The following is a 27,699-nucleotide window of genomic DNA, read 5'->3' on the forward strand; positions in this document are numbered from 1 at the left end:
AACAGATCTCATAATACCTCCCTGAATCCAACCTTTGTTTAGTAGCAGGTTCTACAATCTTTTCAGGGGTAGGTGATTGTAACGGCTTCTACCTGGTAATGGGTTGAGCCAATTAACACCTACCTCAATATTCACAGAAAATAGTACCCAGATTGATCAGAAAAAGACAGTGGTGCAATAGCATGCCCAGGTACGCTCTTAACTCTGGTTGCCAGTGGAGAAATGCTTTCAGTTTAAAGCCCTCTGCAAAGTAGGGAACTGCTGCCAGGATACAGACCCTAAATATGTCCAATGTGTCCAATAGGTCCCAAGTCACTGTCCTGCTCGCTACCAACCTTCGTCATGCAAGGATCCTCTTATGCCTCATTCCTTTTGCAAAGTAAGGACAGTGGGACAATTTTTTGGGGTACAGACAAATCATTTAACTGGTCACAAAAATCTTCAAAATAGAGCTTTTTCTTCCCAATTTGGCCCCAGGGAACACAAGGAATTAGTATTGTGTAACACTTTCTTTTCTAAGCTCTGTTTACTTACCGCCATGAACCCTTCATGTATGCAAACAATATAATTAAATACATAATTAATTTGATGCGCACACATTAATAGCAAGAAATCAGTTCCACCAAGTTAAATTGTTCACACATTTCTTTAATTATTTATGCTTTATTCTTCAAAGGTAGCCAACGTGTTTATTCCTATTTAAGGACTTCTTCAGGGCTCATCAATAATCCATTACACTACATGAATTTTCTCTCTTCTTACGTTGGGTAAGCTTTGTGGTACTCCTGTGCCTCGGTTATATTAGAGTCCTCGATAGAACTGGTGCTAGTCGGTTTGTTTCCTTAAGTGGTGTATTCATAAATGTCGACCTCTGTAGCTGTGCGTCTTTTATATTAGAATCCTGGAAGGACTGGTGCTATTTGGTATGTTCCCTTAGACGGTGTATTGTCTATGTCGACCCCCGTAGCTTTCAAAACGTATTCTGGGCATGCATCCTTCCTTCCGCGTCGTAAGGAAACAAACCGACTAGCACCAGTTCTATCGAGGACTCTAATATAACAGAGGCACAGGAGTACCACAAAGCTTACCCAACGTAAGAAGGGAAAACATTTGTGTAGTGTAACGAATTATTGATGAGCCCTGAAGAAGTTCTTAAATAGGACGAAACGCGTTGGCTACCTGTGAAGAAAAAAAGAATAAAGCATACAAAATAAAGAAATTTGTGAACAATTTAACTTGGTGGAACTGATTTCTTGCTATTAATGTGTGCGGATCAAATTAATTTTGTAAATTCTTGATGTGAAAAGTTTTTTCACATATTAAGAAGCTATGAGGTCTTGTTTCTTTTGATCATTGCATCATATGTTAACAAACTCCTGAGGTACAAATAAGTGCGGTTTTATATCCAAGACCTCTTTTGTAAATTATTCTGCCATAATTAAATACATATATAGCACATCATATAAACACCAATTAGAATAAAAGCGATGTTTAACAAGGTAATTCATTTATCTAAGAAAGAAGATTTACAGTGTGCCTTGTTCACACGGAAATTAAGATCTGTTACAATTTAAACAGTCACTGAAGGAACCAGAGAAAAAGATACAACACGTGTTTCGTGCAGGGCCCATTTCTGCTTCAGAAACTCAATGAGGCTGGAGACCTTCCTATGCAGCTCAACCATCATTCTAAGGGAAGACAGAAGGGAAAATCAAAAAACAAAGGAATATAAAGGTTTCAAATATATTTGTAACATTCTAAGGGAAGACAGAAGGGAAAATCAAAAAACAAAGGAATATAAAGGTTTCAAATATATTTGTAATGTATTTCATGACTTCATGCTACCTATAAGAAACACATTTTTGCCTCCTTTCTCTATTCAGGCAGGATCCAAAAGATAATTATGTCGGTCTTGGACCCATTAACTGAGGAACAAGTTATTTAACTTTGAGAAATCTTTTTCTGTTAGAGATTCAACCCCTTTTGAATATTCCACAAGCTTCAGGCTGGATCAAAAAGAACAAGTTACTTACCTTTGTCAATGCCTTATCTGGTAGAGACACTTTCTAGCCGCAGATTCCATACTTTAAGATATTCCCCAGGTGTCAGACTGATTCTGGAAAATCTTTAGCAGTACCTCTCAGCACTGGTAAGTGACGTTGATCAGTTCCATATCGGTATCGCCTGCACCAGATGCAACGTGTGTGGTTCTTATATAGGCACCACCCCAGAGCACTGACATCTGTTTCTTTTCATTATTTTTTTTATGCCAGAGGCACAGAGCCATGTTAGAAAGCCGATGGACCAGTGTGCAGACACTAAGACCTTCAGGGACCTTCTAGAATGAAGAAACAATTCACAGAAGTGGGGAGGATGAAAGGGTTGGTGAGTAATCTGAGGCTGCATAGTCTCTACCAGATAAGGAGTTACCAAGGGTAAGTCACTTGTTCATCTGATAGAGACTTCTTGCCGCAAATTCCTTAGAATAGATACCCAATCAATACCTCCCTGGAGGAGGGTCTGCAAACAGATTAGACCAAGAAGTACTGGAGGACTGTTGCGTGTAGTCTCGTAGGAACCACAAGACACCAGTTGTAATGAAACTGGAGCTTTATTGCAGAAACACAACCGGACGTCAATCCATGCCAAGGATTCAGGGTCAACTGACTTCTCTTGTGTGTTCTCAGCCTCACATTCTAGAATTGGTAAAGTTCCAACGTAACGAGGACTGAACGGCAAACTGCCTGTCCCAACAGACATAACTGTTGAGGAAATAGTCTTTAATAAACGTGTGCAGAGATGCTCACGGAGCAGCCTGACAGATATCTAGGATGGGGACTTCTTGAGCTAACAGTGGTCGAAGCCTTGCCTCTGGCGGAATGAGTCTGCAAGCCATTAGAGGGTTCCTTCTTGGTGTACACGTTGCAGATCTTAATGCAGAGCACAGTTAATCAGGAGATGCTCCTTTTTCTGCACAGTTTTTCCGTTATCTGCTCTGACGAACCCAACAAAAAGTTGATTGTTCACTGATGTTCTTTGGTGCAATCAATGTATAAACAAAAACATTATTTTTGGGTCCAGATGATGGAGTCTCTCCTCTTTAGAAAGATGAGGCAGAGCAAAGAAGTTTGGCAGCGTGATGCTCTGGCCAATATGGAAAGGAGTCGCCACCTTTGGTAGGAAAGAATCACGGGTGCAGAGTACCAGTTTGTCTGGGAAGAATGGAGGGTACACAGAGAGCCTGAAGCTCACTAACCATCCTGGCAGATGCAATGGCCACTAGGAAGACTGTATTAATGGTCAAGAGATGCAGTGGGCATTTGTGCATGGGCTTAAAGGGTGAGCACATCAAACATGTTAGAACCAAATTAAGGTCCCATAAGGGAGGGTGTTGGGGGAAACATATGTTTGTCTTTTTCAGGAAACGGGTCACAGCTGGTGAATTGAAAGAGGAGGGCTAATCTGGCACCTTAAGAAAGCAGATATGATCGAACGACACCCTTCAACTGTGCCCAAAGCAAAGCCTTGCCAGGCTAATGAAAAAACTAACAACAATATCTAGAATAATGATGCAGAGAGCGGACCAACATGTTTGGCAGTGTCCCAAGCCACAAACCTGCCCCAATGGCAGGCATACACATTATTAGTTGAGGGTCTTCTGAAGGGAGGTCAAAAACTGTCAGCTGCGGACGCTCAATCACCATGCATGAAGGAGAAGCGTGCACAAATTTGGGTGAAGGACCCTGCCCTGTAGCTGCAACAGATCCTCCCAAAGGGGCAGCCTTATGGAGAACTGATGCTCAGGAGTTTGGGATACTATACTCTCCATGCCCAATTCGGACGCACTAGAATGACTTGGGCTCAGTCGGTTCTTATCTGCTTGAGAAGTATGTGCAGGGGTGGCATCAGCGGAAAGGTGGCCTGAATCCCACTCAAGACAAAATGCATCTCTGAATGAGAGCGGACTTGGAAACTCCAGCACGCAGAAGTGCTGACACTGTACATGCTCACCGTTGGTGAACAGACCTAACCAAGGTTCTCCCCAGTAGCGGGAGAGACTTTGCACCACACCTCCTATTGAAGCTGTCAATCGTGATCTGTGTGGCACAGACGGCTGAGTTTGTCCACCCTGGTTGCTTAGTGCATGTGTAGTTCCATTTTGGATTCAACTCCTTAGGTTGTCATCTCTTTCTCGTGGTGCCCTTTGCCACACTTCTCTGCTAACACAGTAATGAGCTGTATGTGTATTGTGACAGGCATCAATGTCCCGTAGTCTGTACATTTAGTTCCAGGGTCGTACATCAAGAACATGATGCCATCGTTTTCCTTTTTTTCTATGCTCATTAGGAGACACTTCATTTTAGCGTGATAAAACCAAATTAGCTGGTCTGCGCCTCTGGCACAATTTATTAGAACAGCGTTTTATTAAAAGACTTGGGTGCTAAAGTTTTTTGAGAGGAGCATTTCCCTGCTTAGGTTATCAGAGAACCGCTGCAGACTGTGACTGAGATTCAGCCCTGCTGACGCCAACCTGTTAAGGAAGATAACCTGTAACTGTGAACGGTTTCCTGACATCTAAAACCAAGGTATGGGGATTAGGCTAGCCCAACTACTTTGGTTATGCTCTCTTTAGAATAATTTTAGATAGAGATAGGTGCAAGCAAACATTAGCAACAATTAACTTGGTTGAACTGCTCATATTGTTTACCATTCTAACAATGCTGATTACAGTAACATGTCTCATCTTTCTAATAATGGCAGCTCATGCTTTTTATGCAAGAATATGATCATTTCAATAAATGTTTGAAAATGCATTGTTGTACCTTTCTTGTGTTTACCTTAGGCGTGCAAGAGTGACAAACAAAAGTGTTAGATATGTTCCAACAGATTCCTTGCGAAGCGGAGTGTCATATTTGAGGTTGCCAATATCACTCAATATGCTGGTTGGTTTAGGGGTTGTATGTGGTATTGTGAGCTAGCCAATACCCACCAACACTCCCAGATGGTATATGTGGACCAAGTCTCTAAACTATGGAGTTTGTGTTGGTCTAATACACAGTCCTGTTATATTTTTAGAAACCGTATTACAATGGTGCCATCAACATTTTAGATCAGGTGCTTATTTAATGGGTTTCGTTTTTTTCGTGTACATGCCGAGGCCTCTTTTCACATATTCACAGACAGGTCCTTGGTGAAAAGGATTTATTTTCCTCAGCTTAATAGGAAGCATCTATTTTTGTCTGTAGGTTGTTCAAGCTTGAATCTTTAAAAAGGATCACCCCACTGTAGCGTTTACTTTTCTTTGAATTCAATTAATTAAATATGGCGCTAGCAGTAAATATTCCTGTAAACTGTAGATAGGTAGTAACCGTATGCTTAACTACACATGAGCTCATCAATGGCGGGGAAGATGTTACCTTCGTGAGTGAGGCACATGAAGCTTACAAATGTGAAGTTTACTATTCCTGGGTAAACTTTTCAGCAGTCGACGTTAACACACAAATATTTCGTACATATACTGAAGCAGCACCTCCAGCTGCATATAGACCTTATGAATACTTAGACATACCATTAACATACCAGGAACATCAACATTTGTTCCAAGGTGTCCTCCCAAACACACCACAAAATAAAAGACTGGGTACTCTCAGTAATGACCAGACAACCTGGCCTGTCTTAGCCGGCTACACAACAATTCCTAATGCAGTTGCATTAAATATTCGCAAATTGCTTGGTCTTTATAACTACTTAGTTTGATTGTATTGACACTTAATACAGTTTTTTATGCGTACAATAACAAATGCCGCATCAAAGGCTGCTGGGAAGCCACAGTTAGCTGTGCCTGCCATTAATCCAATCACTTTCATGCAATTATTGGTAAAGTACCCACTAAACAGGAGGAAATTCCGTTTTGAATAGCACAAGAAACAAATCAGCTTGAAGCAATGTTTCCCAATCAGGGACCCAAGATAAATTCAGAATTCAGAATGTGTGTCTTCCACTTGGTATGGTTCAACCAATTGAATATTGTGTGACATGGGGTACTGTCTGCTTCCATATATACCATAACACATGGCACCCCATCAATTACAGTTTTGCCTGAAGTGCTAAAGCAAATTCAAAATGAAAACAGGGCGGCCCCTTCCCTGGAGTTGGAGACAAAATTAATTGGCAATTTTACCACAGTATCCGCAATTAATTTAAAGTAACATTAAATGGGAGGCAGCCACATTGGCGATATGCCAACGGCTCGCCGCTGTTCCTTTTGCAAATCAGGAATGCGAGCTACCGAAAATAATTTCTGCGACCTAGGCTTCTATAGGTCTTGATAATTTGGGAACCAGGCCTGGTAAGCCACAACGTAATACAAAAACAGATTTAGATACAACCAAGTAAGACATCTGAGTCTTCTAAAAAATGCTGAGATAAAAACAATAAACAAGCATTGGCATAGCCAATAGGTCTCGCCTTTGGGACCTTGTAAGTGTTTAGCCATGCAACAGTTGTTGTTGCACCAAAGAAATTGTGCTGCATAAATAAATAGTTCTAAGGTCCCAAAAGCGAGACCTTATTGGCTATGCCAATGCTTGTTCTTTGTAAAGAAATAGATGCTTGTTTCTATTTCTTTACTTTTGCTATAATCGCGGCACCAGCGCTTTATTTTTAACACTAAAAGTAAAGCGCCGGTGCCGCGATTATACCAAAGGTAAAGAAATAGAAACAAGCATCTATTTCTTTACTTTTGTTATAATCGCGGCACCGGAGCTTTATTTTTAACACTAAAAGTAAAGAGCCGGTGCCCGATTATAGCAAAAGCGCCTTCATGAAGTACAGTACCCGTGACGGAGACATAGGGCGGTTGCGCGCGTTCACGCGCACATGCACGCAGGCTTTAGGTCAGCGGCTGCAGCACTTTGAAAATCCCCTTACAAAAATTCGAGCAACAGCGCATGCGCTGTTCTAGGCTCGACCTAAAAAAGAAACAGAGTGGATCTCCTTAACAGGAGTCCACTGACAAGCACTATAATTGATATACCCCTTATAAACTGCCTGATAGGTATCAGCATTCTGATACATATCCATCTTGTTCTTTTGCGGACTCTACAGACGGAGAATCATAGAGAGGGGAGCGAGGCGAACAAAGAATGGAGGAGTAAGTGAAACAAACCTCTGACGTCATCATAAAAAAGGAAGAGAAACTTCCACAGCAAAAATACTTTAAAAAGAAGAAAGTGGCAGGAATTTCCACGGAAATATGTCACAAATACTCAGGACATTTCTCCAGAAAAAGATGTGGGTGAAAAAACTCCTCGACAGCACAGCAGAGGTTACGATAGTTCACCAGACTCAAGATTTTCTGGTGGCGAGACCAACTTATTACTATATCCAAGTTGAAACTTCAGACCAGTGGCTGAGCCATCGTGCTAGATTTTATGATTTGGACATTCAAACAGAAGGTGATATATCACATGCCATTAAAGTAATGTTTCGGGAGAATTTGACAAAAGCTTAAGACACTTTCTTGGCTGAGGTAGATTGGCCGCCTGAGTATGTTAGAAAGGTCCCAAGGGGGAGGAGGTAATATTGCCATCCTTTTCAGTTCTTATTCTAGAGGAAGTTAAAAAAAAAGGCGCATGTCACAGAATGTGCTCTTGCATAAGCCCCTGCGTTATATCGCAACCAAGCAGGCTGTGATAAAGACTAGCCTTGTCATATTATGGCCATAAAGTCCAGGCCACAGGTGCAACCAAAATACCCTAATAAGCATGAAGCTAGACAACCTGTTAGGGAAATTCTATCACAATTAGAATACCATGGACTGATTGAACCTTGCATCTCTTCAACAAATAATCCTCTATTTCCTGTAGCCAAACCAAATCATTCCTAGCGTGTAGTTTGACTCAGAACCATTGTCATACATTGATGACATTTACTTTACAGAAGATAATCTAAACACACACCTGGCAATTAGATCGCATAATTTTGGTATCTACTGAACATGGCTAGAAATAAAAAATGTAAAAAAATCTTAAATTGCTTTTCTTAGTGTCATATTTCAAGGATATGAATTATCAAATCAATCAATCAATCAATCAGGCGTTTGTTAAGCGCGACTACCCACCCGTAAGGGTCTCAAGGCGTGGGGGGGGGGATGTTTAGCAGGCTCCAGTCCATCAAGGGAGGGGGTCTGTCAAAGAGCCAGGTTTTGAGGTTTCTTGCGAAGATGGGGAGCGATGTTGTCTGTCCGAGGTGGAACGGCAGGGCGTTCCAGGCTCGGGCTGCGGGGAAGGAGAAGGAGCAGCCTCCCTATATGGTCTTTCTGGTGCGGGGGACCATAGGGTAGGAGAACTGGGCAGATCGTAGGGTCCTCTGGGGTGCGTGGAATTTGAGTCGGCTGTTCAGGTATGCTGGTCCAGTGTCGTGGAGGGCCTTGTGGGTGAGCATCTTGAAGGTGACTATAGCTTCAATGGGGAGCCAGTGGAGTGTGCTGGGAGATGTGGCAGTGTCTTGGCAGGTCGAGGACCAGTCTTCAGCGGCTTTCTGGATGTTCTGAAGCTTGCGGGTGAGGTTTCTGTTTATTCCGGCGTAGAGTGCGTTGCCGTAGGCGAGTCTGCTGGTGACCAGGGCGTCAGTGATGGTCTTTCTGTGTTCGAGGGGGATCCATTTGAAGTTCTTACATAGGAGGCGGAGGGTGTGGAAGCAGGAGGACGAGACAGAGTTGATCTGGCGGTTCATTTGGAGCTCGGAGTCCAGGATGATTCCCAGGTTGCGTGCGTGGTCCGGGGGGGGGGGATCGGGGGCGGGCTTCCGAGGGCGGGGGGCCACCAGGTGTCGTTCCATGCGTTGGGGTTTGGGACCATTATGAGTACTTCTGTTTTGTTGATATTTAGTTGTAGGCAGCTGTTTTTCATCCATTTGGCTACGGCTTCCATGCCTTCTCGAAAATTGTGGCGGTATTGGGTTTGTTGGAGAGGATGAGTTGGGTGTCGTCTGCGTATGACCCAATGTTGAGTCCGTAGGTTCCGACGATGGGGGCAAACGGAGCCATGTAGACGTTGAAGAGTGTAGGGCTGAGGGAGGACCCCTGGGGGACTCCGCAGGTGGTAGGTGTAGGGTTGGAGAGGAAAGGAAAGGGGAGAGTCTGACCCGCTGCGTTCTGCCGGAGAGGAAGGAGCAGATCCAGTTGAGGGCCTTGTCTTGGATCCCTGCGTTGTGGAGTCTGCGTATTAGATTGCGGTGAGAGACTGTCGAATGCCGCTGAGAGGTTGAGGAAGATGAGGGCTGCTGTTTCTCCTTTGCCCAGTAGGGTGCGGATGTCGTCTGTTGCAGCGAGGAGGGCGGTTTCCGTACTGTGGTTTTTTCTGAAGCCGGATTGGGAGGAGTCGAGGATGTTGTGCTCTTCGATGAATGTGGCGAATTGTCTGTTGATGACTTTCTTGATGACTTTCGCTGGGAACGGGAGCAGGGAGATGGGTCTGCAGTTTCTGAGGTCGATGGGGTCTGCCGAGGGTTTCTTCAGGAGGGGGTTGACCTCGGCGTGTTTCCAGTCGTCGGGGAATATGGCGGTTGCCTGGGAGCAGTTGATGGTATGGCAGAGCATGGGTGCGATGGTGTGGGAGGCTCTATTGAAAATGTGGTGGGGTCCGGGGTCCGTGGGGGCCCCGGAGTGGATTGACTTCATCGTCTTCAGTGTGTCTTCAGTGGTGAGGGCTGTCCAGTTGTCGATTGCTGGCTTCAGGGTGTCGGGGGTGGTTGGTGAGGGTTCAGTGTGTTGGTTGTCTTCGTCGAAATTGTCATAGATGCTCTTCATTTTGTGGTGGAAAAAGTTGCGGAGTTAGTCGCAGAGGTCTTGTGAGGGAGGGATGTCGGTGGACTCGCTGGTGGGTTGGGTGAACTCCTTGATGATGCTGAAGAGTTCTTTGCTGTTGTGTGCGTGAGTGGAGATTCTGTCTTCAATCGCTTTTTTCCTCGTTTTTCTGAGGCGTTGGTGGTGGCTCTGAAGTTGTTGTAGGCTTCTGTGGATTTGGAGTTCCTCCAGGCCTTTTCGAGGTGGTGGCAAGTGCGTCTGGACTCTCGAAGTTCGGTGGTAAACCATCTGGCTTTCTTGGCGTGGGTGTTGTTGTTTTTCTTGAGGGGGGCTATGGTGTTGGCGCTGTCGGAGATCCATCTGTGCAGGGTTCGGGCTGTGGTGTTGCTGAGTATGAGGTTACCTGGTAGGTGATTCTGGTCCAGTTTCGTTGTGGGAGCAGGTGCAGGTGTCTGTGGATGGTGGGTGTTCTGAAGGTGAAGTGGACGCATCGATGGTCAGTCCATGGGAGTTTGGTGGTGTGGCTGAAGGTGATGGAGTTACCTGTTGTGAAGAGGGATTCGAGGGTGTGTCCTGCTGAGTGCGTAGGTTCGGTCACGATCTGGCAGAGTCCAATGTTGTGGAGGTTGTCCAGGAGGGATGTGGTGCTGGGGTCCAGTTGGTTGTCGAGGTGGAAGTTGAGGTCTCCCAGTAGGGTGTAGTTGGTGGACGCGATGGCATGCGGGGAGATGATGTCCGTGATGGAGTTGGCGAAAAATCCACGGGGTCCAGGAGGTCGGTAGATGAGGGTTCCTCGGAGGGTGGTGGTAGGGCTGGCCAGTATCTTGAAGTGAAGGTGTTCCATCAGGTCTGTGGGCTCGTCAGGGAGTGTGCTCAGGCAGGGGTTGGATTTGTGGACAATGGCGATTCCTCCTCCTGCGCGGGTGGGGCGGTCCTTCCTGGAGATCTTGTATCCTTGGGGAATGGGGATGGCGATGTCCGGTCCCGAGGTGGTGTTGGTCCATGTTTCGGTGAAGAACGCTACATCCGGGGTGGTCCTGTTGAAGAGGTCCCAGATTTCAGTGGCATGTTTGTGGAGGGATCGGACGTTGAGGAGGATCCATTGAAGGGTCTTCGGTTGGGTTGTCATCTTGCAGGTGGGTTGCGCCGGGTCCGTGGTCTTGGCGGTGCTGCAGGTGTGCCGGCAGCGGTGACAGCTGAAGGGTCCGTGGGTGTCGGCTGGTGATGCTAGCTTGCAGTTGTTGTTGCGTCCTGGGTTGAGAGCGTGGAGTACAGCTGGGTCATAGCGTTGGCGAGGTCCAGGGTTCCTGGCACTGGTTGCGGTCGGGTCGCAGGCGGGCTTGCCTTCGGCGCTTCCCGCGCCCGCTGCGCGTCCCGCCATAAAGTAGGGGTTGGGGAGGGCTGGACAGCTGGGAGGCGGGAGCGGGGAGGGGAGCTAGATTGGGCCAGTCGCGTTGGTCGTGCTGGGGGGTAGGGGCCGCGGGGGCAGCAGCGGCAGAAAAGGCAAAAATAAAGGAAAGAGTGAAAATGAGGTAGTGAAAGGTGCAAGAAAAGTGGGGGAAAGACACAGAAGGAGAGTGAGAGGGGGAAGATTAAACCAGTGAAAAACAAAGGAAAACGGAGGAAAGACAGAAGGGGAGTGAAAGGGTGAGATTAAAATCTGTAAAAAAAACGAGTGAATACGGAGGAGACACACAGAGGGGGAGTGAAAGGGGGAGATTGAAATCAGTAAAAAACGAGAGAAAACAGAGAGAAAAGAGCGGAGAGAGAGAAAGGAGACAGAGGTCCACTGGACCACCAGGGATGAGTCACAGGTAAAACCTGCGGGTGGAGGAGGGCCTCTAACACCAGCACTTGAGAGTGCAGGGTCTCGGGGGAAGGCCTCACATGCTGGTGGAGCTGCGGGGGGGCAGGGGGGTGGCAATTTCACTGACAATGAGTCAGTGGTCTTGCTCGCCTGTCCCCGCAGCAGCCGCCATTAAGTAGGAGTCAGGGAGGGCTGGACAGCTGGGAGCAGGTAGGGGAGCCGGATTGGGCCGGTCGCATTGGTCGTGCTAAGAGGGGGGGAGGTGTTGGGTGGCCGCGGGGGCAGCAGCAGCAGGGAAAAATGGGTAGAACAGGCAAATAGAGAAGATAGAGTGAAAATGAGGCAGTGTAAGATGCAAGAAAAGTGGGGGAAAGACAGAACGATTGAGAGGGGTAGATTAAATCAGTGAAAAACGAGTGAAAACGGAGAAAAGACACAGAGGGGGAGTGAGAGGGGGAGATTGAAATCAGTCAAAAACGAGAGAAAACGGAAGAAAGACACAGAAGGAGAGTAAAAGGGGGAGATTGAAATCAGAGAAAAATATGTGAAAACGGAGAGAAAGAGCGGAGCGAGCGAAAGGAGACAGAGGTCCACTGGACCCCAGGGATGAGGTGCAGGTAAAACTTGAGGGTGGAGGAGGGCCTCGAACATCCGCACTTGAGAGTGCAGGGGCTCGGGGCAAGGCCTCACTTGATGGTGCAGCTGCGAGGGGGGGGGAGCAATTTCACTGACAATGAAGGCAGGAGCCCTTCTTATTGAAGTGTGCACTTCTGCAACCCAACCTCCAAATACATTAAAAAGCTAAAATCACTTTTAGCCTTTTTAAACATTGGCAGAATATACATACCAGATTACAAACATTGTACTTCAGAACATACTACTGTTCTCAGAACATTCCAAACAGACATGCTTGCATCCAAATGCTTGAATACTCATGAAAAGAAAACTAATTTAGTCATCCGCATCATTTCGAGTTTAACTGGCAATACATACATCACCTTTAATGAAGGTGAAACAGTGCAGACTGCATATAAATCACATTCATACCATAATACAGAAATGACTTTTGCATAGATTGCATACATTCTGATTGCAGTTCAAACAGCTGTCCTAAACGAACGTTCGTTGGCTCAGGGCAAAAACATAATTGTGACGATTCCCATTCCAACCTTTAGAGGCTTTCACAAAAGCAAGCATTCCTAACGTCAAAGCCTTACATCCATGATGGTTCCAGTGGGCCTCTTCCTTGACAGCTATTGATGTAGACTACGTCTTTGAGCCTACACTAAGAATACAATAATTTTTCCAGTATAAACATAAATACCCTGTGTCGAATAAAATTTTGCCTCTATGTCAGTAGGATTTCATAATATATACTGATGATTCAGCCCAGCCCACAGTTGGTACTAAGTATAAATACTCAGCAGCATATGCTGCCGTGAAGTGTGACATGAAAGGTGGTGAATTCCAGGCACAAAAACCATATACAGAAACTTTGGGTGAGTGAATCGCTCAGCTGGCTGAAGTGAGAGCTTTGGTTTTGGCAATGCAGAATATGGATCCAGAATTTACAATACTTATTGGGTGTGATTCCCATTACTGCGTCCAGTCCTATAATGATTTCTATGGGTGTGGCCACAGCGACCGGCTAACAATCAAACTGTTATTAAAGATTTGCAGGTCTTCATCAGTACATATACAGTAGCAGCATTCCACGCAGACCAAGGACCAGCCTTTGCCTCCAAGGCATGGGTATTCACAAACTTTCTGTTGGGGACAAAATTACAGTGTGGTTTGTGGCCGAGGGCCGCACTAGTAGGGGTTGGGGTCAGTGGGGGCGGGGCTACATTAAAAAAAAATCATATCAGTTTTAAAACATTAGACAATGCGACAATGGCTGTATTTCAAAAGCACATTTTGGTAATACATTTTTATTAGCAGACAATAGCAATCTTAACAGGCAGTGAATAGCTCCATACACACTTTGACCCCAATTCCATCAGTCAGTCAGTCAGTCAGTCAGTCAGTCAGTCAGTCTGTCAGTCTGTCAGTCTGTCAGTCTCTCTCTCAGTCAGTCAGTCTCTCAGTCAGTCAGTCAGTAAGTCTCTCTCTCTCTCTCTCTCTCTCTCTCTCTCTCTCTCTCTCTCTATATATATATATATATATATATATATATATATTCACTGAAAAAACCATAGGTTTCACACATCTTATAGTTAGCTGGACATTTTACTGATAAAAAACCAATGAAATTCCCCCGTTATAGTTACTGTAGGCAACTATAACTCACGCGACCGCAATCCTCTGCTGATGCTAATACTGTATTTAGACACTTATTTGCCCATATCTTCTTCCATTAAATTTTAGCTATACATATATTACAAATATTTTTTTTTCATAAAGACACATATGTCATCAGCAGAGGATTACGGTCGCGTGAGTTATAGTTGCCTACAGTAACTATAACGGGGGAATTTCATTGGTTTTTTATCAGTAAAATGTCCAGCTAACTATAACATGTGTGAAACCTATGGTTTTTTCAGTGAATTAGCAAGGTTTTTTAAATGCTATTTCCTAACTATAACGTGTGTGAAACCTATGGTTTTTTCAGTGAATTTGTACGGTTTTTTAAATGCTAAGTTACTTTACGCCATTTGTGGCGTGCGCGCCCACTTAACGCAGTTCGTTCCGTGCACGGTTTTTATCAACTTTAATAAGCCCTGTACATTTGGTGGCCTTCGGCCACCAAAAGCACAGGGGGTGAGGTCAATGTGGATAGTGTTTTTTTTATTTCGATTTTATAATTTCATGTTGCCAAAATTACGTTTTTTTTCTCTATTAATAAGCCCTGCACATTTGGTGGCCTGCGGCCACCAAAAGCACAGGGGGTGGGGTAAGTGTGGATAGTGTTTTTTTTATTTTTATTTTTTTACCGTAAGCGTACGGTAAGCTTACGGTAAGCGTACGGTAAGCGTACGGTAAGCGTACCCCGCGAAATTGCCGAAAAAAAAATAAAACCGTTTTTGCTCTTGGGGGATGTTTGGGGACTCCCTCAACATGACTATGTGGGAGGGAGTTGTCAAAACAGCCCCGTAACATGTTTTTGGCCATCATGTTTGATAAACAACACTCAGTGCGAGAGACAAAATGGCGGACGCCGCTTCCTGGTTTCGGCCGATTCGAATGTTTACTAAGATCTAAGAGCCAATCAGAATCGCGCTCGCGCACGCCACCGTAAGCTTACGGTAAGCGTACGGTAAGCGTACGGTAAGCGTACCGTAAGCGGGCTCAGATATATATATTGATTTAAAGGCTATTTTCTCAGAATCTACTGAACAGATTTACACCAAACCTACAAAAGGCACTTCCTTGACCTAGGGACTACCTCTCTGCCAAATTTCTAGTAATTCTGTTCAGCCGTTCGGGCTGTAGCTCGTTCTAAAGGTCCTATGGAAAAATGCATGGGAAAAACGCGTTTTGGGACCCCCCTTTTATCTCAGCCCCCGCTTGACGAATCCCCCCGAGACTTTCAGGGTAGGAGCGGAGCGTAGCGCCCCACCTATTTTGAGAAATTCGCGAGGATTCGTCGACCGGCGCCAAAGTTATTCAAAATAGAATGTTGAGGTTTTCCTATGGAAACGTGGTCCTAACTATAACTACCTACTGGCGACCGCCAGTAGGTAATATATATATATATATATATATATATATATATATATATATATATATATATATATATATATATATATATATATATGTATGTATGTCAGTCAGTCTCTCTGTCAGTCAGTGTCTCAGTCAGTCAGTCTCTCTCTCTCTATTTCAGTCAGTCTCTCTTTGTGTCAGTCAGCCTCTCCCTGTGTCAGTCAGCCTCTCCCTGTGTCAGTCAGCCTCTCCCTGTGTCAGTCAGCCTCTCCCAGTCAGTCAGTCTCTCCCAGTCAGTCAGTCTCTCCCAGTCAGTCAGTCTCTCCCAGTCAGTCAGTCTCTCCCTCAGTCAGCCAGTCTCTCTCAGTCAGTCAGTCTCTCCCTCAGTCAGCCAGTCTCTCCCTCAGTCAGCCAGTCTCTCCCTCAGTCAGCCAGTCTCTCCCTCAGTCAGCCAGTCTCTCCCTCAGTCAGCCAGTCTCTCCCTCAGTCAGTCAGTCAGTCAGTCTCTCCCCCAGTCAGTCTCTCCCCCAGTCAGTCTCTCCCCCAGTCAGTCTCTCCCCCAGTCAGTCTCTCCCCCAGTCAGTCTCTCCCCCAGTCAGTCTCTCCCCCAGTCAGTCTCTCCCCCAGTCAGTCTCTCCCCCAGTCAGCTCTCTCAGGCAGCCAGTCTCTCTCTCTCAGGCAGCCAGTCTCTCTCTTAGGCAGCCAGTCTCTCTCTCCCAGTCAGCCAGTCTCTCTCTCCCAGTCAGCCAGTCTCTCTCTCCCAGTCAGCCAGTCTCTCTCTCCCAGTCAGCCAGTCTCTCTCTCAGGCAGTCAGTCTCCCTCTCCCAGTCAGTCTCTCTCTCCCAGTCAGTCTCTCTCTCCCAGTCAGTCTCTCTCTCTCCCAGTCAGTCTCTCTCTCCCAGTCAGTCTCTCTCTCCCAGTCAGTCTCTCTCAGTCAGTCTCACTCGAGAGACTGACAGTCTCTCTCTCTCTGTGTCCAGTCTCTCTGTGTCCAGTCTCTCTGTGTCAGTCTCTCTCTCAGGCAGCCAGTCTCTCTCTCAGGCAGCCAGTCTTTCTCTCAGGCAGCCAGTCTCAGTCAGTTAGTCTCTCTCTCGGTCAGTCTCTCTCTCTCTCTCTCTCGGTCAGTCTCTCTCTCTCTCTCTCTCTCTCTCGGTCAGTCTCTCTCTCTCTCTCTCTCTCTCTCTCGGTCAGTCTCTCTCTCTCTCTCTCTCAGACAGTCACTCTCTCTCAGTCAGTCACTCTCTCTCAGTCAGTCTCTCTCTCTCAGCCAGTCTCTCAGTCAGTCAGCCTCTCTGTCAGTCTCTCTGTCAGTCACTCTCTCAGTCACTCTCTCAGTCACTCTCCCAGTCACTCTCCCAGTCACTCTCCCAGTCACTCTCCCAGTCTCTCTCTCAGTCTCTCTCTCAGTCTCTCTCTCAGTCTCTCTCTGTCTCTCTCTCAGTCCCTCAGTCAGTCTCTCCCTCAGTCAGTCTCTCCCTCAGTCAGTCTCTCCCTCAGTCAGTCTCTCCCTCAGTCAGTCTCTCCCTCAGTCAGTCTACTCAGTCAGTATCTCCCTCAGTCAGTATCTCCCTCAGTCAGTATCTCCCTCAGTCAGTATCTCCCTCAGTCAGTATCTCCCTCAGTCAGCTCTCCCTCAGTCAGCTCTCCCTCAGTCAGTCAGCCTCTCCCAGTCAGTCAGCCTCTCCCAGTCAGTCAGCCTCTCCCAGTCAGTCAGCCTCTCCCAGTCAGTCAGCCTCTCCCAGTCAGTCAGCCTCTCCCAGTCAGTCAGCCTCTCCCAGTCAGTCAGCCTCTCCCAGTCAGTTGGGGTCAGTGGGGGTGGGGCTACATTAAAAAAAATCATATCAGTTTTAAAACATTAGACAATGCGACAATGGCTGTATTTCAAAAGCACATTTTGATAATACATTTTTATTAGCAGACAATAGCAATCTTAAGAGGCAGTGAATAGCTCCGTACACACGTTGACCCCAATTCCATCACAGTCTCTCTCTGTCAGTCTCACTCTCTCTCTGTGTCAGTCAGACAGTCTCTCTCAGTCAGTCTCAGTCTCTCAGTCAGTCAGTCTCTCAGTCAGTCAGTCTCCCAGTCAGTCAGTCTCCCAGTCAGTCAGTCTCCCAGTCAGTCAGTCAGTATCCCAGTCAGTCTCCCAGTCAGTCAGTCTCAGTCTCCCAGTCAGTCAGTCTCAGTCTCCCAGTCAGTCAGTCAGTCAGTCTCAGTCTCCCAGTCAGTCTCAGTCTCCCAGTCAGTCTCAGTCTCCCAGTCAGTCTCAGTCTCCCAGTCAGTCTCTCTCTCTCTCTCTCTCTCCATGTCAGTCAGTCTCTCTCTGTCAGTCAGTCAGTCTCTCTCTGTGTGTCAGTCAGTCTCTCTCTGTGTGTCAGTCAGTCTCTCTCTCTGTGTGTCAGTCAGTCTCTCTCTCTGTGTGTGTCAGTCATTCTCTCTCTCTGTGTGTCAGTCAGTCTCTCTCTCTGTGCGTCAGTCAGTCTCTCTCTCTGTGTGTCAGTCGGTCTCTCTCAGTCAGTCGGTCTCTCAGTCAGTCTCTCTCTCTCTCTCTCTCTCTCTCCATGTCAGTCAGTCTCTCTCTGTCAGTCAGTCAGTCTCTCTCTGTGTGTGTCAGTCAGTCTCTCTCTCTGTGTGTCAGTCAGTCTCTCTCTCTCTGTGTGTCAGTCAGTCTCTCTCTCTGTGTGTCAGTCAGTCTCTCTCTCTCTGTGTGTCAGTCAGTCTCTCTCTCTCTCTGTGTGTCAGTCAGTCAGTCTCTCTCTCTCTCTCTCTCTCTGTGTGTCAGTCAGTCAGTCTCTCTCTCTCTCTGTGTGTCAGTCAGTCTCTCTCTCTCTCTGTGTGTCAGTCAGTCTCTCTCTCTGTGTGTCAGTCAGTCTCTCTCTCTGTGTGTCAGTCAGTCTCTCTCAGTTAGTCAGTCAGTCAGTCTCTCTCAGTCAGTCAGTCAGTCTCTCTCAGTCAGTCAGTCAGTCTCTCTCAGTCAGTCAGTCAGTCTCTCTCAGTCAGTCAGTCAGTCTCTCTCAGTCAGTCAGTCTCTCTCAGTCAGTCAGTCTCTCTCAGTCAGTCAGTCTCTCTCAGTCAGTCAGTCTCTCTCAGTCAGTCAGTCTCTCTCAGTCAGTCAGTCTCTCCCTCTCTCTCAGTCAGTCGGTCTCTCTCAGTCAGTCGGTCTCTCTCTCTCAGTCAGTCGGTCTCTCTCTCTCAGTCAGTCGGTCTCTCTCTCAGTCAGTCGGTCTCTCTCTCAGTCAGTCGGTCTCTCTCTCTCAGTCAGTCAGTCTCAGTCTCTCTCAGTCAGTCGGTCTCTCTCAGTCAGTCGGTCTCTCTCAGTCAGTCGGTCTCTCTCAGTCAGTCGGTCTCTCTCAGTCAGTCGGTCTCTCTCAGTCAGTCGGTCTCTCTCAGTCAGTCGGTCTCTCTCAGTCAGTCGGTCTCTCTCAGTCAGTCGGTCTCTCTCAGTCAGTCGGTCTCTCTCAGTCAGTCGGTCTCTCTCTCTCAGTCAGTCAGTCGGTCTCTCTCAGTCAGTCGGTCGGTCTCTCTCAGTCAGTCGGTCTCTCTCTCAGTCAGTCGGTCTCTCTCTCAGTCAGTCGGTCTCTCTCTCAGTCAGTCGGTCTCTCTCTCAGTCGGTCGGTTTCTCTCTCAGTCGGTCTCTCTCTCAGTCAGTCGGTCTCTCTCAGTCAGTCGGCCTCTCTCAGTCAGTCGGCCTCTCTCAGTCAGTCGGTCTCTCTCAGTCAGTCGGTCTCTCTCAGTCAGTCGGTCTCTCTCAGTCAGTCGGTCTCTCTCTCTCAGTCAGTCTCTCTCTCTCTCTCAGTCAGTCAGTCAGTCTCTCTCAGTCAGTCAGTCTCACTCAGTCAGTCGGTCTCACTCAGTCAGTCGGTCTCACTCAGTCAGTCGGTCTCACTCAGTCAGTCGGTCTCACTCAGTCAGTCGGTCTCTCTCTCTCTCAGTCAGTCAGTCTCTCTCTCCGTCAGTCAGTCAGTCTCTCTCTCAGTCAGTCAGTCAGTCTCTCAGTCAGTCAGTCAGTCTCTCAGTCAGTCAGTCTCTCTCTCAGTCAGTCAGTCTCTCTCTCAGTCAGTCAATCTCTCTCTCAGTCAGTCAATCTCTCTCTCAGTCAGTCAATCTCTCTCTCAGTCAGTCAATCTCTCTCTCAGTCAGTCAATCTCTCTCTCAGTCAGTCAATCTCTCTCTCAGTCAGTCTCTCCCTCAGTCAGTCTCTCCCTCAGTCAGTCTCTCCCTCAGTCAGTCTCTCCCTCAGTCAGTCTCTCTCCCTCAGTCAGTCTCTCTCCCTCAGTCAGTCTCTCCCTCAGTCAGTCTCTCCCTCAGTCAGTCTCTCCCTCAGTCAGTCAGCTCTCCCTCAGTCAGTCAGCTCTCTCTTAGTCAGCTTTCTCTCTCTCAGTCAGCTTTCTCTCTCTCAGTCAGACAGCTCTCCGTCAGTCAGCTCTCAGTCAGTCAAACCACTCTTAGTCAGTCGTCTCTCCCTTAGTCAGTCGTCTCTCCCTCAGTCAGTCAGCTCTCACAGGCAGCCAGTCTCTCTCTCAGGCAGCCAGTCTCTCTCTGAGGCAGCCAGTCTCTCTCTGAGGCAGCCAGTCTCTCTCTGAGGCAGCCAGTCTCTCTCTGAGGCAGCCAGTCTCTCTCTCTCTCTGTCAGTCTCTCTCTCTCTGTCAGTCTCTCTCTCTCCGTCAGTCTCTCTCTCTCTGTCAGTCTCTCTCTCTCTCTGTCAGTCTCTCTCTCTCTCTCTGTCAGTCTCTCTCTCTCTGTCAGTCTCTCTCTCTCTCTGTCAGTCTCTCTCTCTCTCTGTCAGTCTCTCTCTCTCTCTGTCAGTCTCTCTCTCTCTCTGTCAGTCTCTCTCTCTCTCTCTGTCAGTCTCTCTGTCTCTCTGTCTCTCTGTCTCTCTTCCTCGCTTCCTCTCAGTCTCTCTGTCTCTCAGTCTCTCAGTCTCTCAGTCTCTCTGTCTCTCTGTCTCTCTGTCTCTCTGTCTCTCTGTTTCTCTGTCTCTCTGTCTCTCTTCCTCTCTGTCTCTCTTCCTCTCTGTCTCTCTTCCTCTCTGTCTCTCTTCCTCTCTGTCTCTCTTCCTCTCTGTCTCTCTTCCTCTCTGTCTCTCTTCCTCTCTGTCTCTCTTCCTCTCTGTCTCTCTTCCTCTCTGTCTCTCTTCCTCTCTGTCTCTCTTCCTCTCTGTCTCTCTTCCTCTCTGTCTCTCTGTCTCTCTGTCTCTCTGTCTCGCTTTCTTTCTGTCAGTCTCTCTCTTTCTGTCAGGCTCTCTCTTTCTCAGTCAGTCTCTCCCTCAGTCAGTCTCTCCCTCAGTCAGTCTCTCCCTCAGTCAGTCTCTCCCTCAGTCAGTCTCTCCCTCAGTCAGTCTCTCCCTCAGTCAGTCTCTCCCTCAGTCAGTCTCTCCCTCAGTCAGTCTCTCCCTCAGTCAATCTCTCTCTCTGTGTCAGTCTCTCTCTCTGTGTCAGTCTCTCTCTCTGTGTCAGTCTCTCTCTCTGTGTCAGTGTCTCTCTCTCTGTGTCAGTGTCTCTCTCTCTGTGTCAGTGTCTCTCTCTCTGTGTCAGTGTCTCTCTCTCTGTGTCAGTGTCTCTCTCTCTGTGTCAGTGTCTCTCTCTCTGTGTCAGTCTCTCTCTCTGTGTCAGTCTCTCTCTCTGTGTCAGTCTCTCTCTCTGTGTCAGTCTCTCTCTCTGTGTCAGTCTCTCTCTCTGTGTCAGTCTCTCTCTCTGTCTCTCTCAGTCAGTCTCCCTCAATCAGTCAGCTCTCTCTCAGTCAGCTTTCTCTCTCTCAGTCAGCTTTATCTCTCTCAGTCAGCTTTATCTCTCTCAGTCAGCTGTCCCTGCCTCAGTCAGACAGCTCTCAGCCAGTCAGCTCTCAGCCAGTCAGCTCTCAGCCAGTCAGCTCTCAGCCAGTCAGACCACTCTTAGTCAGTTGTCTCTCCCTCAGTCAGTCGTCTCTCCCTCAGTCAGTCAGCTCTCTCAGGCAGTCAGTCAGCTCTCTCAGGCAGTCAGTCAGCTCTCTCAGGCAGCCAGTCTCTCTCTCAGGCAGCCAGTCTCTCTCTCAGGCAGCCAGTCTCTCTCTCAGGCAGCCAGTCTCTCTCTCAGGCAGCCAGTCTCTCTCTCAGGCAGCCAGTCTCTCTCTCAGGCAGCCAGTCTCTCTCTCAGGCAGCCAGTCTCTCTCTCAGGCAGCCAGTCTCTCTCTCAGGCAGCCAGTCTCTCTCTCAGGCAGCCAGTCTCTCTCTCAGGCAGCCAGTCTCTCTCTCAGGCAGCCAGTCTCTCTTTCTCTCTCTGTCAGTCTCTCTCTCTCTCTCTCTCTCTGTCAGTCTCTCTCTCTCTCTGTCAGTCTCTCTCTGTGTCAGTCTCTCCCAGTCAGTGAGTCTCTCTCCCTCAGTCATTCTCTCTCTCAGCCATTAGCTCTCTATGTCAGTCAGTCAGCTCTCTCTCAGGCAGCCAGTCTCTCTCTCGGTCTGTCAGTCTCTCTCTCTCTGTCAGTCTTTCTCTCTCTGTCAGTCTCTCTCTCTCTCTGACAGTCTCTCTCTCTGTCAGTCTCTCTCTCTGTCAGTCTCTCTCTCTGTCAGTCTCTCTCTCTGTCAGTCTCTCTCTCTGTCAGTCTCTCTCTCTGTCAGTCTCTCTCTCTGTCAGTCTCTCTCTCTGTCAGTCTCTCTCTCTGTCAGTCTCTCTCTCTCTCTGTCAGTCTCTCTCTCTCTCTGTCAGTCTCTCTCTCTCTCTCTGTCAGTCTCTCTCTGTCAGTCTCTCTCTCTGTCAGTCTCTCTCTCTCAGTCTCTCTCTCTCTGTCAGTCTCTCTCTCTCTGTCAGTCAATCTCTCTCTCAGTCAGTCAATCTCTCTCTCAGTCAGTCAATCTCTCTCTCAGTCAGTCAGTCTCTCTCTCAGTCAGTCAGTCTCTCTCTCAGTCAGTCTCTCCCTCAGTCAGTCTCTCCCTCAGTCAGTCTCTCCCTCAGTCAGTCTCTCCCTCAGTCAGTCTCTCCCTCAGTCAGTCTCTCCCTCAGTCAGTCAGCTCTCTCTTAGTCAGCTTTCTCTCTCTCAGTCAGCTTTCTCTCTCTCAGTCAGCTTTCTCTCTCTCAGTCAGACAGCTCTCCGCCAGTCAGCTCTCAGTCAGTCAAACCACTCTTAGTCAGTCGTCTCTCCCTTAGTCAGTCGTCTCTCCCTCAGTCAGTCAGCTCTCACAGGCAGCCAGTCTCTCTCTCAGGCAGCCAGTCTCTCTCTCAGGCAGCCAGTCTCTCTCTGAGGCAGCCAGTCTCTCTCTGAGGCAGCCAGTCTCTCTCTGAGGCAGCCAGTCTCTCTCTGAGGCAGCCAGTCTCTCTCTCTCTCTCTGTCAGTCTCTCTCTCTCTGTCAGTCTCTCTCTCTCTGTCTCTCTCTCTCTCTGTCAGTCTCTCTCTCTCTCTGTCAGTCTCTCTCTCTCTCTGTCAGTCTCTCTCTCTCTCTGTCAGTCTCTCTCTCTCTCTGTCAGTCTCTCTCTCTCTCTCTCTGTCAGTCTCTCTGTCTCTCTTCCTCGCTTCCTCTCAGTCTCTCAGTCTCTCAGTCTCTCAGTCTCTCAGTCTCTCAGTCTCTCAGTCTCTCAGTCTCTCAGTCTCTCTGTCTCTCTGTCTCTCTGTCTCTCTGTCTCTCTTCCTCTCTGTCTCTCTTCCTCTCTGTCTCTCTTCCTCTCTGTCTCTCTTCCTCTCGGTCTCTCTTCCTCTCTGTCTCTGTCTCTCTTCCTCTCTGTCTCTGTCTCTCTTCCTCTCTGTCTCTCTTCCTCTCTGTCTCTCTTCCTCTCTGTCTCTCTGTCTCTCTGTCTCGCTTTCTTTCTGTCAGTCTCTCTCTTTCTGTCAGGCTCTCTCTTTCTCAGTCAGTCTCTCCCTCAGTCAGTCTCTCCCTCAGTCAGTCTCTCCCTCAGTCAGTCTCTCCCTCAGTCAGTCTCTCCCTCAGTCAGTCTCTCCCTCAGTCAGTCTCTCCCTCAGTCAGTCTCTCCCTCAGTCAGTCTCTCCCTCAGTCAGTCTCTCTCTCTGTGTCAGTCTCTCTCTCTGTGTCAGTCTCTCTCTCTGTGTCAGTCTCTCTCTCTGTGTCAGTCTCTCTCTCTGTGTCAGTCTCTCTCTCTGTGTCAGTCTCTCTCTCTGTGTCAGTCTCTCTCTCTGTGTCAGTCTCTCTCTCTGTGTCAGTCTCTCTCTCTGTGTCAGTCTCTCTCTCTGTCTCTCTCAGTCAGTCTCCCTCAATCAGTCAGCTCTCTCTCAGTCAGCTTTCTCTCTCTCAGTCAGCTTTCTCTCTCTCAGTCAGCTTTATCTCTCTCAGTCAGCTTTATCTCTCAGTCAGCTGTCCCTGCCTCAGTCAGACAGCTCTCAGCCAGTCAGCTCTCAGCCAGTCAGCTCTCAGCCAGTCAGCTCTCAGTCAGTCAGACCACTCTTAGTCAGTTGTCGCTCCCTTAGTCAGTCGTCTCTCCCTCAGTCAGTCAGCTCTCTCAGGCAGTCAGTCAGCTCTCTCAGGCAGTCAGTCAGCTCTCTCAGGCAGCCAGTCTCTCTCTCAGGCAGCCAGTCTCTCTCTCAGGCAGCCAGTCTCTCTTTCTCTCTCTGTCAGTCTCTCTCTCTCTCTCTCTCTCTGTCAGTCTCTCTCTCTCTCTGTCAGTCTCTCTCTCTCTCTGTCAGTCTCTCTCTCTCTGTGTCAGTCTCTCTCAGTCAGTGAGTCTCTCTCCCTCAGTCATTCTCTCTCTCAGCCATTAGCTCTCTATGTCAGTCATTAGCTCTCTCTCAGTCAGTCAGCTCTCTCTCAGGCAGCCAGTCTCTCTCTCGGTCTGTCAGTCTCTCTCTGTCAGTCTCTCTCTCTCTGTCAGTCTCTCTCTCTGTCAGTCTCTCTCTCCGTCAGTCTCTCTCTCTCTCTCTCTCTGTCAGTCTCTCTCTCTCTGTCAGTCTCTCTGTCAGTCTCTCTCTCTCTGTCAGTCTCTCTGTCAGTCTCTCTCTCTGTCAGTCTCTCTCTCCGTCAGTCTCTCTCTCTCTCTCTCTCTGTCAGTCTCTCTCTCTCTCTCTCTCTGTCAGTCTCTCTCTCTCTGTCAGTCTCTCTGTCAGTCTCTCTCTCTCTGTCAGTCTCTCTCTCTCTGTCAGTCTCTCTCTCTCTGTCAGTCTCTCTCTCTCTGTCAGTCTCTCTCTCTCTGTCAGTCTCTCTCTCTGTCAGTCTCTCTCTCTGTCAGTCTCTCTCTCTGTCAGTCTCTCTCTCCGTCAGTCTCTCTCTCCGTCAGTCTCTCTCTCTCTCTCTCTCTCTCTCTGTCAGTCTCTCTCTCTCTGTCAGTCTCTCTCTCTCTGTCTCTCTTCCTCTCTGTCTCTCTTCCTCTCTGTCTCTCTTCCTCTCTGTCTCTCTTCCTCTCTGTCTCTCTTCCTCTCTGTCTCTCTTCCTCTCTGTCTCTCTTCCTCTCTGTCTCTCTGTCTCTCTTCCTCTCTGTCTCTCTTCCTCTCTGTCTCTCTTCCTCTCTGTCTCTCTTCCTCTCTGTCTCTCTGTCTCTCTGTCTCTCTGTCTCTCTTTCTCTCTCTGTCAGTCTCTCTCTCTCTCTCTCTCTCTGTCAGTCTCTCTCTCTCTCTGTCAGTCTCTCTCTCTCTGTCAGTCTCTCTCTCTCTCTGTCAGTCTCTCTCTCTCTGTGTCAGTCTCTCTCAGTCAGTGAGTCTCTCTCCCTCAGTCATTCTCTCTCTCAGCCATTAGCTCTCTATGTCAGTCATTAGCTCTCTCTCAGTCAGTCAGCTCTCTCTCAGGCAGCCAGTCTCTCTCTCGGTCTGTCAGTCTCTCTCTGTCAGTCTCTCTCTCTCTGTCAGTCTCTCTCTCTGTCAGTCTCTCTCTCCGTCAGTCTCTCTCTCTCTCTCTCTCTGTCAGTCTCTCTCTCTCTGTCAGTCTCTCTGTCAGTCTCTCTCTCTCTGTCAGTCTCTCTCTCTCTGTCAGTCTCTCTCTCTCTGTCAGTCTCTCTCTCTCTGTCAGTCTCTCTCTCTGTCAGTCTCTCTCTCTGTCAGTCTCTCTCTCTGTCAGTCTCTCTCTCTGTCAGTCTCTCTCTCTGTCAGTCTCTCTCTCCGTCAGTCTCTCTCTCCGTCAGTCTCTCTCTCTCTCTCTCTCTCTGTCAGTCTCTCTCTCTCTGTCTCTCTTCCTCTCTGTCTCTCTTCCTCTCTGTCTCTCTTCATCTCTGTCTCTCTTCCTCTCTGTCTCTCTTCCTCTCTGTCTCTCTTCCTCTCTGTCTCTCTTCCTCTCTGTCTCTCTTCCTCTCTGTCTCTCTTCCTCTCTGTCTCTCTTCCTCTCTGTCTCTCTTCCTCTCTGTCTCTCTTCCTCTCTGTCTCTCTTCCTCTCTGTCTCTCTTCCTCTCTGTCTCTCTGTCTCTCTGTCTCTCTGTCTCTCTGTCTCTCTTTCTCTCTGTCTCTCTGTCTCTCTGTCTCTCTGTCTCTCTTTCTCTCTGTCTCGCTTTCTTTCTGTCAGTCTCTCTCTTTCTCTGTCAGGCTCTCTCTCTCTGTGTCAGTCTCTCTCTCTCTGTGTCAGTCTCTCTCTCTCTCTGTCAGTCTCTCTCTCTCTGTGTCAGTCTCTCTCTCTGTGTCAGTCTCTCTCTCTGTGTCAGTCTCTCTCTCTGTGTCAGTCTGTGTCTCTCTCAGTCAGTCAGTCTCTCCCAGTCAGTCAGCCTCTCCCAGTCAGTCAGCCTCTCTCTCAGTCAGTCAGTCAGCCTCTCTCTCAGTCAGTCAGTCAGTCTCTCTCCCTCAGTCATTCTCTCCCTCAGTCATTCTCTCTCTCAGCCATTAGCTCTCTATGTCAGTCATTAGCTCTCTCTCAGTCAGTCAGCTCTCTCTCAGGCAGCCAGTCTCTCTCTCAGGCAGCCAGTCTCTCTCTCAGGCAGCCAGTCTCTCTCTCAGGCAGCCAGTCTCTCTCTCAGGCAGCCAGTCAGTCTCTCTGTCAGTCAGTCTCTCTGTCAGTCAGTCTCTCTGTCAGTCAGTCTCTCTGTCAGTCAGTCTCTCTGTCAGTCAGTCTCTCTGTCAGTCAGTCTCTCTGTCAGTCAGTCACTCTGTCAGTCAGTCACTCTGTCAGTCAGTGAGTCAGTCTCTCTCCCTGCCGAACAAGTTACTTCCCTTCGGTAACGATGTATCTGTAAGAAACATTAGTTAGTTAGATTCCTCACCTTAGAATATCCCCAGGCGTCAGACTGGATCCGGAAGATTTTTCGTCAGCAATACCCCTTGCGCGTCGCTAGGCGTCGTCTGCTGCTCCGCGTCCGTCGTCGGCGTCGTGCGCCGGAATGACGTCGGAGTACTTAGACGCCGCCCTCGCGCGCTGACGTCAGTTCTTGTACATAGCCTTCCGCGCCAGGAACGCAGAGCCATGCAAGATACCGACACTGGTGCCAAAAAATTCTAGGACCCTGAAAGGGATAGCCTTAACCCTAGATGTCAGTTCGCAGAACGGGGAGGATGGGTGGGTCGGTGAGGAATCTAACTAACTAATGTTTCTTACAGATACATCGTTACCGAAGGTAAGTAACTTGTTCATCTGAAAGAAACACGTTAGTTAGATTCCTCACCTTAGAATAGATACCCAAGCAATACCATCCCCGGTGGTGGGTCTGCGAACCAAGATCACACCAGAAAGTCCTGGAGGACAGAACGGCCAAAGAAGCCATCCCTCCGGACTTGGCTGTCTAGGCAATAATGCCTGGCAAACGTGTGTAGTGAAGACCACGTAGCCACCTGACAGATGTCCTGCAACGGGACTCCCCGTCCCAAAGCAGTAGTAGCCGCTGTAGCCCGAGTGGAATGGGCGCGCAGCCCAACAGGAGGGTCCTTTTTCATCAAGGAGTAACAGATTTTGATGCACAAAACGACCCACCGGGAGATGGTTCGCTTGTGCACAGCTTTTCCCTTCTTAGCATCCACGTATCCAACGAAAAGTTGGTCGTCCACCCGGAACTGTTTTGTGCGGTCCAAATAAAAAGAGAGCGCACGCTTTGGGTCCAGACGGTGGAGCCTCTCTTCCTCTTTGGAAGGATGCGGAGGCGGAAAGAAGGTGGGCAAGGTGACAGACTGCCCAAGATGAAAGGGAGTCACCACTTTCGGTAGAAAAGAGGGACGAGGCCGAAGGACAACCTTGTCCGGATGAACAGAGAGAAAAGGAGGCTTGGACGATAGAGCCTGGAGCTCACTCACCCGTCTAGCCGAGGTGATGGCTACCAGGAAAGCAGTCTTAGGCGTCAGAAGACGAAGAGGACAATTGTGAAGAGGCTCAAAGGGAGCGCACATCAGAAATGAGAACAAGATTCAAGTCCTACTGAGGCATTACGAAAGGAACAGGAGGGAACATATGAGTAATGCCTTTAAGAAAGCGTTGAACCACAGGGGACTTGAAAAGAGAAGGCTGATCAGGAAGCCGTAAGAAGGCAGAGAGGGCAGCAAGATAACCTTTCAAGGTGCCCAGGGCAGAGCCCTGCCGGGCCAAAGAAAGAAGAAAGAGGAGAACCTCAGAAAGAGGGGCGGA

At 48.3% G+C, this 27,699-nt stretch overlaps 1 protein-coding gene across 4 annotated transcripts in view; it reads right to left on the reverse strand.

Annotated features, from left to right (window-relative positions):
• CRAMP1 (cramped chromatin regulator 1) overlaps positions 1 to 27,699 on the reverse strand; it is a 1,093,426-nt gene that overhangs the window by 614,327 nt on the left and 451,400 nt on the right. For all 4 annotated transcript variants that reach the window (XM_085628165.1, XM_085628163.1, XM_085628164.1 and 1 more), the window contains exon 9: positions 1,607 to 1,688. In XM_085628165.1, the coding sequence (XP_085484291.1) occupies positions 1,607 to 1,688 (82 nt within the window). The remainder of the gene's footprint in view (positions 1 to 1,606; positions 1,689 to 27,699) is intronic.

The sequence above is a fragment of the Triturus cristatus genome, chromosome 10 (genome assembly GCF_964204655.1).
Source record: "Triturus cristatus chromosome 10, aTriCri1.1, whole genome shotgun sequence".
Taxonomy (NCBI): domain Eukaryota; kingdom Metazoa; phylum Chordata; class Amphibia; order Caudata; family Salamandridae; genus Triturus; species Triturus cristatus.